General features: G+C 38.1%; 1 protein-coding gene across 1 annotated transcript; it reads right to left on the bottom strand.

Moving 5' to 3' along the window:
• Window positions 1-4,137: 4,137 nt before the first annotated feature.
• LOC124151647 (ETS-related transcription factor Elf-5-like) lies at window positions 4,138-9,122 on the bottom strand. Its single transcript, XM_046524216.2, has 10 exons — window positions 8,999-9,122; window positions 8,498-8,567; window positions 8,066-8,255; window positions 7,660-7,914; window positions 7,385-7,507; window positions 6,872-7,006; window positions 6,507-6,707; window positions 6,145-6,340; window positions 5,354-5,481; window positions 4,138-5,126 (listed from the first exon to the last, which is right to left on the bottom strand). The coding sequence occupies exons 2-9, from the start codon at window positions 8,510-8,512 to the stop codon at window positions 5,379-5,381; spliced, it is 1,218 nt and encodes a 405-aa protein (XP_046380172.1). The 5' UTR covers window positions 8,513-8,567; window positions 8,999-9,122; the 3' UTR covers window positions 4,138-5,126; window positions 5,354-5,378.
• Window positions 9,123-11,326: the final 2,204 nt, after the last annotated feature.

The raw sequence follows: 11,326 nt of genomic DNA, 5'->3' as shown, positions 1-11,326 counted from the left end.
GTCATCGTACATGATGTTGGCTCCTTGAAACCCTATTTAGTCACCCGACTACCTGACACCAAATGTTAGAGCTTATCTCACACGTGTTATTTAAGAGATCATTGAATACGTGAGTTTCGTGGTCCTGTTTCTTTTCTATCGAAAACGTGTGAGTTGATTAAATGAGTTGGTTATAGCTTTGTAATACGTTTACCTTTCACCAGATCACCAATATATAACTTGCGACATAGTTGGAATCTCGTTTATCCAGTCATGGACGTCACTTACTTGATAGCGAATTGTGTTGGCTACCTTCAGAGAGGAAAAACATGTCTATTATGATTTAAAGAAGGGACGTGGCGCTGTGCCACAACACACTAAAGATAAATTTATTCTGTAGCCGAATGTAATTTAAATCTTATCATAAAATCAATAACAATATACATTGTTTGGTCGTATCTGAAAGGGACACACGCATACAAGTAACATGTGAAGGCCTCTGAGTTGATAGACCAGGGGAGACAACTCTTGTTGAATTCTGTTGTTTTACAAAAAATCATTAACTTTCATTTTCGACTTTCGCTCTAACATGAATAAGGGTGGGTGGATGGGTGTAGGTGGATGTGGACTGGTCTGTTGTCTATGAACGAGTGTGGGTAGGATGGACTTGGGGTTTGGTTAAAACGTAAGAGGCGACTAACGGGATCGTGTAGTCAGACTTGCTGACTTCAGTGATGCATCTTGTTATGTGCAAGTTGATCATAGATCGATGCTCGTGGTGTCATGATTGTCTGGCCCAGACTCGATTATTTACATGCATGTAATAAAGCTGGAATATTGCTGAGTGCGGCGTAAAACAACAAACAAACAAATAAACAAAATAAATTAAAACTATAAAATCCACTCAAATGTATTTTTTGCATACATGTCCTCCGAATCTGTATCGCACACCATTACATGAGCATCACTCCAAACCGGTTATGATAGATACAATTATTGATATTCACTAAAACACTCCACACATGCCAGACTGGTCGGTGACCTCCTGATGTCTTATAGGCCCCGTGAGGCCGGATGTAGGACTGAACTACTGATTATGTACTTTTACACAATTCACAATAATAAACTATATCAATATAATTATTAAATTATTATTATTTACAGATTAAAAAAAAACATGCAGCAAAGAGGGTTTGGGTGATCCTGGCACAGTCCGGCTGGTTAGGCTCATCATCAGCTCAGGGCCCTTGCCCCCTCTACACGCAGCCCAGACAGCGAATGGGACTCCTCCTAGGAAGCGCTGCCGAGTCAAACCCACCCAGAACGTTTCGGAGAATGTGAAGACTCCCCAACACTGCAGCCTTCTGCATTACCCAGATTATATGAAGGGTTGTATTCCTGGAAGCAAACCCGGGCACTCTCCCAATGTCAGTCAACAGATTGGGAGGTACCAAACCTAAGGCACCGAGAACAATGGGGAGTCGGACAACTTGGTACTTGGGATGCAAGCGATACAATTATTATTATTATTATTATTATTATTATTATTATTATTATTATTGATGATGATCATGATGATCATGATGATGATGTACAGATTAAAATACAAAATGCAGCAAAGAGGGTTTGGGTTACCCTGGCACACTAAGGAGTAGTAGTAGTAGTAGTAGTAGTAGTATTTTATTATTATTATTATTATTATTATTATTATTATTTCACTGTTACTTTCATATCGATCTCGCCAGTTGGACCTGGTGAAAATAACATCCGACATGACTATGTGGCAAGGTCATAGGTACAGTGTTAAGAAAGAATGTGCATGTATGTAATCAGATTTCACGAGTGAAACATGCTGAGAATTTCGCTTGTTGACCTACATAGCAGATAGTCAGTCAGATTGATTAATTTCGTCTGCAAATCAGGATTCACTTTTTTTTTCTAAACGATGACTTGAGTGACATTAAAAAAAGTATATCATACAACAATATTATTCCCTAAGCAGGCTTAAATTGTATTTTTATGTCCATATAGTGCGTATAGCTAACGCACTAATAGATCTAGAATACCAGCGATTAGGCTTACGTTTTTGTCATTTTTAGTTATTTAAAACATAGTTATTTTAGTGGGTCTGCCTGGAGAGTGGTCCCATCACGTATCAAAAGACATTAAAAGATAAACTTTAAACTAGTAACCATGGTATCATAGTAGGTTAGCACAACAAAACCGACATTAGTTCGGACGAGTACAATCAGCAAAACACACCACGAACACACACACACGCACACACACACACACACACACACACGTCGCTATAGGGTGAAATAGTCTTGATCCCTTTTTCACCTCGTCTCGCCATGTTAGAGTTAGTAAGTTAGTAGTTTGTCAAACACGTTTAAGCCCGTTTGTTGGAAGCGCACAAATTTACCTTCAGAATTGCGGCCCTTTGGCGTGCCTGGATCCTGTGGTCGTGAGTTCGAATCTTAGATAATAATCTATAGCTTGTCAGTAGATTATTCCCATGCTCATGGGTTTCGCCAAAGTTATAAACCTCTAAAACATACATCACAGTGAGCCTTGCTCCTACACTGACACTCTGTGATACAACTGAACACTCGTTCAACAACTGATTCCTATAGTGAGGGGTACGGTGGCTGAGTTGTCTAAGACGCCACAAATCGCGTTACAGAGTCCTCAGGACACGCCATGAACCTATGATCGTGGGTTCGAATCCCGGTTCGCCCCAATTATGTTTCTAGGTTTATCAGCACCATACCCGTGCTCGTGGGTTTCACCAAAGTGGTAAACGTCTAAGGCCTGCCTCACTTCGGGCTTTCCTCCCATTGTAAGCTGACACGGTGTGATACAAAAGGAATGCTATTCAAAACGGCGAAAACACAACTCACTCACACCTGTAGTGTCCCCCGCCGTTATATTGCTGGAATATTGCCAAAAGCGGCTTAAAACCATATCCATTCACTCACTTATCATACCGGATACGCGCCCACCCTTTAAACCATTCGTTCTGTTTCAAGGAGACAGTTTCCAAGAAAGTGTCGAGCAATTCGCAAAAGTAATTAAATTTTTTACGTTACCTGTTTTCGTTAAATTTCATTTCTTTAAATAGCAACATTGTTATGTAAACTTAAAACACGGGAGTGGCCGGGGTGCTGTTGGATGTGTGTGTTGAGGGGGCTGGAAGGTTGTGGGGAACATTACGAGAGTCGGCAATGTATGCTGTCACTGCTGTCCATTGCGTTGTTAAAATACATGAAATATACATGTTTTGTGTAGGCGTTGGCTTCTTTCCACCCGGCAAACATGAGCAGTTATCTACGTGGGCATGAGTAAGTGCACGTGGTTAGATACAGCGACAGTTTCCTCCTTATTTACGACATGGATGTCGACGTGAGCGTCCGAGTGATGATCCGACTGTTAAACAACCGCTTCACTATTCATACAACGCAGGAACGCCGAATTAGGATCTGATTTATTCTAATAAAACCCGGTTTTGTATTTGCAAATATTTAAACACGTGAAATGACACGTAATGGGCGTATATCAAGAGATATCGGAAGATTTACTGCAAGTGATTTAATCCAGGAGCATTATTCAAATTCGACAGATACTATATTTAGCCATTTCTATCACGACTCTCTATCTAGAATTATAAATACATATCACGTACCGTTATATTTATGGCCGGTATACATTGAACGGCCATTATCGAGCCAATGAATTATAGTTATTATTTTACATTTACGTTTGACGTAGGGTACCAAAATAAACTATGAGTATGTCCACCTGTGAACAATTCGTGCGCAAACTCGACACTGATTGGCTAATTATAATTTCTGAAACTGACACAATTTCCGCAGATCTTTATCCGGAAAGGTCACGTTAGACTAAGACTTAGTCCCTGAAAAAAAACAATTTTTTTTTATTGAAATAAATAACTCCCTCTAAACTGAAATGGTGCCCCGGGGAGTTTAGAGATTCAGACCCTGAGGAAAATCTAGACTTGCTTCACTTAGGGCTTTTGTATGGTAGAAAGGGCTGGGTGGGAGAGAAACTAATATGGTTCAGACTGTAATCCAGCTTATCGACAGAACATCACCTCACATCATTCCTCCTGATACAAATACATTAGCAACAATCAACTCATTTCATTAATTTTATTAAAAATGTATGTAATACAACAATGATTATCAATGTATTTCCAAAGCGAATAACATAAAGGCACAGCGATAGTGTAAATGTTTGTACGACATACACTTAAATGCACAAATGTTTGCCTGTACAAAAAGGCATTGACCGGCAGATTATATACATAGCAAACTAACTCCTACCAGCGATATGAGATATAATCCCAAAAAAGGGATACTTGCTTTTAACCCAGAGGGTTATCAATGTTTTCCTTATCCCGCAATATATGAGTCTTTGGTGCTATGCCAAATGGCAGAATTTGTAAATTTCAAAACCGAAATATTCACATAAATTGTGATCACGTATTGTGATCATATGTTCATGAATGGTACTGAACAAAAGAAATATTTTTAACATTTTAAAAATTGAATCCAAAACTTTCAAAATTTCAAAATTTGAAATTTTGAATTCTTAAAGTTTATTTTTAATCACGTATTGTGATCACATTATGTACTTATCATGATAAATACATAATTTGTTTTCACGTTTTGTCAAATGTCACACTGCATGAGGTGGGCAGGATAGCACCTTGTCGATTGCATAGAGCGTGTTAGGTGTCAGTCACTCGGGGGCTCTTGTCGATTTCAGCCCGGATTCATATACCACAGAATCTCCAAAGGAAATAAAAGGCCATAACATGGCGCGCTTTCAAAGTTATTGTCATCAATACATATATCACAGATATATCGACTTCGATGCATCGACCTGTCAACGGCGATCGTCGTGTCACGGTGGATCTGCTTGCGATGTCCGTCATCAGAAACAATATACAGTCTTCATCAAAGTTACACAAATGTACAGACGTACAGACGTACAGCGTACAGTGTACGGAGTTTGGCACGGTGGAAACTTGACTTGCGGACGACCCTTTTCTCTTCGAGTCACTTGATTTGAACCGCACTAGCACTATAATCGGACCCGCCGACTTGATTGTCATGAATATCCTGAAATAATAATAATATTATTAATAATAATAATAGTATTTATAATAATAATAATAATAATAATAATAATAATTAAAAAATATATTTTAAAATTATCATTTTATTTTATTTTTATTTTTTTATTATTATTATTATAATAATGATAATAATGATAATAATAATACAAATTGTCATATCTGTTATTTATAATTAATTACTGTTTTCTTGGAATGGAAGTGTATCTTTACCTTGGATATAAAACGACTTCAGAATTTATTTCCAGTCATGAGCTTTGGGTCCGAATCGGAAGCAGAGCTTCTTTGGGAATTTTCCATTCTTGGGCACATCTCCAAAGTAGCCTGCTGTGCGGCAGAATCTGTGGGGGAAAAAACGCGAATACTTATACACAAACTCTCTATACATCAGGCTTAACAAGACACGACACGCAACCAAGCAACTGTAAAATGTGCATACAATATTTAGAGTGGCCTCCCTTTGGGGCGGTGCGCTGTAGTGGCTTCCCGGAGAAAGGGCGCCATTTTTGACGAACCATAACATATAAAAACACCCGCGAGGCAAGGTTTGGTTTTCAAGGTTCAAGACATCTCCTCGGGAAGAAGTATCGATCATGTGAGCGCCAAGGCGTTACGTCACGTGATTAATCACCAGATTAGCTTAACGAGATCAACACCTTCCATTTGACAGGTATAATTGATTTAGATGATGAATTAAGGTATGGGTTCTGATTTCGGAAGAAATAGCCTCGGGGAAGAGAAAGGAGAGCCTCACACTTAACCAGTAATTACAAGTTGTTAGGAAACACGTATCGCGTGATGTGATGAGATTTAAAAATGACATCAGTGATAACATCTCGATTTTATGTTATCGCGTTTAGATATCAGTGATAGTTGCAACGCCAATTAAAATGTCACAATAGTCAAGCATGACATTTCAGCACTGACACAACCGCGTTTTATTAGGCTAGTTCAGTTTATTTTTATTTTTATTTTACTTAATTACGATTTGAGCAATATCTCACCTCATGGCGCGGCTGAGTTTCTCGTATGTCATGCCAGGGTTGTTCTTCTTGCGACCCCACATGCTGGCGACAGCCTCGGACTGGACGAACTTGAAGACGCCTGATTCCTTGTCCTCCCATTTGAGAAGGGATGGGTTCAAGTTGGGGTCCTTCAACAAGTCTCTGATAAACTCCCACAAGTGATTGCCTTTCGATGCTACAAAAGAAAACAAATTAAATGAAAATTCAATTTTATTTATGACATGTCAGTTACACGTTTGAAACAATCAATTCGAATATTTAAATTATTATTGCCATGATTTATACAGGTTATTTAATTGCAATTTAATCAATCATATTTGCTTCAAGTCTTTTATACTTACTTGAAGTTATTCTCTTCCTCGGTGAGACGACCTTCTCCTCAATGTCTTCGTCTGAGGAGACACTGGGAGACATCCTTCTCCTCGATGTCTGGGTGAAATGACTGCACGTCTGCATTTCTTCTTCATCGGAGATGCTGAATGAATCGTACGGCTCGCTACTTGTGGAACCGCATCTAGCCATATTGCTTTCCATGTCGGAGCCTAAAAACGAAAAAACATTTCACTGTGAAAATCTTAAATATTTTTTTATTTTGATTTTTATTAATATCTGTTCTGTATTATGATGGATAAAGAGCATTTGCAGGGTCAACTGTGAAACTGATTGAATATGTGCAAGATTTCAACTTTAAAATAATTTCATTTACCTCCGCTAACGTATCCGTAGTCGCAGTCTATTTTGGGGATGTCTATTTTGGTAGCAACGTCGATGTCGTAAAAGTTGCCGTCGATGTCCACGGAGACACCAGCGTCGTTGATGAAGACTGACAGATCGTGTTCAGCTGAAATAGACAAATGAACAAATTACAAACAATGTCCAACACTAAAGAAAACCCGACTATTCAATAGCATTCAATAAACTTTCTAAATTTCCAAAATGAATCAGAAATGATATTAACATTGATAGCAAGGAAACAGGAAATTATGCAGCTGGATTCGTATTAAGTGTAATCATGATTTGAAAAGCTCAACTCAGTATTTGAATCTGCAGTCTGCCTCCGCCCAAAGTTGCTTTGAACTATGAAGCCAGGAAATGACGAATGTCCATATAATGTTCCTACCGCCACAGCCAGTACCCAATGAGGCGGTACCTAATCTCAGCTTTAGGCTACATGACTAATTAAATGAACGTCATCAATCGTTGATTGATTGGTACCTACTTGATGTGCTGGAGGGGTCACTCGTCGCCCCGAATGGTACCGGAAGGCAGGGATAGGTTGTATGCAGGAAGGGGTACGCATCGGGATTCAGGGTATCGGGGGGAGAGGGCTCGCTGAATATTGCTGAAATAAACAGAAAATAATTAATAAACAAAAAATTTTTTTTTTTAAAATAATCAGAAACATTTAGTTTTATATTTCTTATCAAGACGGGAAAAAGGTTTGAATAGGGCTGTCCATGTTTAATATATAAAGTTTTAGTTTATTTAACTTACATTTCTGAACGAGAGATGAGAACAGGCTGTAAAGTATCGCTCCATAGTGCGAGTCCAGAGACGTGAAGTCTGCCTTTGACATCCTGCATAGTTTTTGTCCGGTGAGACTCTGGTATCGTTCGCCGTAGAGTTTTGAACAGTCAAATTTCTTGACATCAGCGACATAGTAGACCCAATCAAGAACTTCACGTCTTGACCAGTGCTCGGGGTGTTTTGATGTCCAGCTGAGAAGGTTGTCGAATGTTTCCGCAAATTCTTTAAAATGAAAATTTCACAAAATTAGGTTTCAATGACATTAATGTGTTTAGTTGTGTTTAAAATATTTATTAACGAAGGACGACAAAAAAATAACTTCTTAGTGTATGATATATGTGTGTACCTTTGCTTTACTGAGAGTGGTGCTTACCTGTCTTTTCTTGTTTCAAAAGGGTGAGTTTGGGCGTTGTGAACGAGTACTGTGCCGAAGACAGATCAGTGTAGACTGGATGATCTGTCTCAGAACATGAGTTCTCGGACATAGGTTCAGGTTTGACGATGGTTGGGTCATACATGCTGAACATACTTGCGTTGTCCGTGTCAAACATTTGTTCAGAATACTGAAAATAAAACAATTAACTGTAACTGCATGATCGGAAGGAATATATATCTCAGTGCAATGTTTCATAAGCAAGGCTGAATCAGAAGAAGGAACGCAGCTTACTGTGACAGCGCATATTGTGACAAGTGTATGGATCAATCGATATGATAACAGCCTGTATGGCGTTACGAAGCAGATGATGAAGACGTGAGGCATTGATATTTTTAAATCATTTTATATCACACATGTTCTAATACTTACAGATTCAGTGTACATTTGGGGGGATATTGTGTTGTCCTATCTAAAGTCGTTGCTATGGAAACGCCGACAGCTGTAATAAAACAGAAAAAAATCAAATAACTGTTAAGAGAATATAAAATACCTAAGTATAATATAATATGTGCATGTACAAGTTCAAGGTAAAAATATATTAAAATGGAACAGCCGCAGTCTGTTGTTCGCATGTGGATTCAAACACTGCATGAACAATAACGTACATGCTGTCAAATAAATATGTATAAAATATCATTAATTATTCCCTTTTGGATAACAATGTCAATACATAAACAAAACAAAATTATCAATGTTTTGATTAAAATGTGTTTGCAAAATCACCAAATCGCTTGTCCATTAATCAGATCATCGATGGCTTATGAATCAATTACGCCAACCTAAATGTCGGTAGGCATATTTGAAAAAATCAAAATATGTGTTAAGATTAAATCAAAATTAAACAAAATAAATAAATAAATATCCTCTTACCTTAAACTATAAGCCACTTTACTCCTTGTATTTAGGAGTTTAGATCAGACTATCCCTTTTAAAACTGATTCACGTAGTGTTCTGCTTTGACCATGTAAAACGCTTGATATATACCAAGAGCTACCCATGTGACATCAATTTTTCAGCCAATCAGCGCCAACTAGTCCAGGGGCTAGAAGGGGAATCACCTAAACTCTAATACGTGCTTCTGATTGGCTCGCCGAGTGTGACGTTGTATTGATTTTGCTTTGTGGGTCAAGTCGCGTGTTGCGGTGAATTAAAGTAGGGATATATTTAGCCGGGCGACATAACAGACCAAGCGCTGTAATCACAGCGATAGCTGCAGAGCTGTTGCAGTGTATCGTATCGAGAATACTTTGACATAGAAACATGGCCGCCATTTTGCTTCGAGTTGACATCATTTGGCGCAAGCGAGACAGGCAGATTCGGTCGTGGCTCAATGAACACGCCTCTAGGCCCGAGGCTTGAGTTGTGCGATTTGCCGTGGGAACGCGGCGCTGTTTAATGTGATTGCCGATTACATTAAGAAACGATATAAACGTCAGCGTGAGTTGCTAGTTTGAGTTATGGAAAAACAATAAATTATGAACTCGACTATTTGTCGCGGATTAAACACGTTGGCATAATACCATCGTAATTAAGGCGGCAATCCTAAACACATGCATTATTTGAAGAAGAAATATGAGAATTTGATTTGTATGCGCGAGTATTTATTTTTACATCAACCACAGATGCGTGACGTCTAAAGCTCCCTGTACGTTTAAGGTCGGGATGTGGTATTTGGTAAATATATATTGAATAAATGAAATTCGTAACATGAATTGTTTGTTTGTCCCAGATTCTTCCAATGATGTACTTTAATTACACACATTACACAAAAACATAACATCATATCAGACCAATAATATTCGCTGTTGCACATTACGGAATCATTGCATACGTTAACAAAACGTGGCTTGCCTTTTGATTCCGGGGATCGTGCAATGGGTTAATCGAGAATTACTTTCAATACTATTAATAAAAATATGGCATTCTCTTGACGATTTTAATTATATAAAGTGATAAAATTTAATTCTAGACAATCGAAATGCGAGGTGACACGGTTGATGACCATTCATTCACACCAAGAGATAAATTTCTCACAGCTTTTTAAAAGTATTTTTTTATGCATTTTGCTGATCATAGCGTTGCTGAGCAACTAAGTTTACGCACGCAACAAAATTTGATTGTGAGACAGGCGTGGGAGAACCGTTAGGCATTACGTGTACACATGTTTGCTATTTTGAGTAAAAAACATAGATGCAGCCACAGGCGAATGCAACTTGTGATGTTGATGTGCATACCAAAATGGCAAGGAAAGCTGTTACCAGAATGTACATATCCCGGATTTCATGACGATTTTCCCAGTTCGAGAAAAATGTATCAATATGTATAGTTTTATTGCACTTGATCGGCACTCACAAATCTGCTCAGCACCGACGATATGTTTCAATACAAATCTAGCGATGCCAGTTTCACGTACTCCCTCTTCTGTCATTTATGGTAATAATCTATGTTCCTAGGCTAGTGAATATACTTTATTCGCATTGGAAATGTCCTTAATTACGAAACGTTTGTATTAACGGATAAATATTTTTTTAAATCAAAAACTTAAAATATGTTATCATTCGTCAGAATCTTGTGAGCATACGCCTTCTCTCCAAGCTGTTGCATGTTTCCATGGTTATTGGTATTATCAGCTTAAACGTTGTGTTCAGTTAGATTGATTTCAACGTATTTGATAAACGTGGCAAATTATTCGTTGCAAGAAACACATGCAGCTTTCGATATAATATACAGCCCAATGTCCACGTGAGATGTGAACGTTCGTCACACACTAAGGTCAAGGCTGGATGCGCACGGTAACTATGAATGTTCACGTGAATGAATGAATTATTCTTAAGATGTTCGAGACAAATATTTGCATAAAAGGATACAGATTTACAAAAATAATTACAATCCTAGCTTCAAATCATATAAGGATGCGATAAATTTGTTTTTGATCTAATGTGTCACATATCACCTACACTTGAAATAATGAAATTTGAAAAAAAGAATTAATGAAGATGAAAATTGTACATCCATAATTAATATGCACGCCTTTGGTTTGGGAGAGGACTGGTGTGAACCTAAGCTCATTTGTCCTCAGTATGTGTAGCCAGTCCTCTTGAACGAGACAGACATGTATATATACATTTTCTGTCAGTTTTATTCAGTTCCAATTTGCAGCAAAGTAGCATTGGAGACTGGCTCGGAATTATAGCCCTT

This window comes from Haliotis rufescens, unplaced genomic scaffold (assembly GCF_023055435.1).
Source record: "Haliotis rufescens isolate VD_foot unplaced genomic scaffold, xgHalRufe1.0.p SCAF_6, whole genome shotgun sequence".
In the NCBI taxonomy this organism is placed as follows: Eukaryota; Metazoa; Mollusca; class Gastropoda; order Lepetellida; family Haliotidae; genus Haliotis; species Haliotis rufescens.
This window is presented reverse-complemented; position numbering and strand designations above follow the sequence as displayed.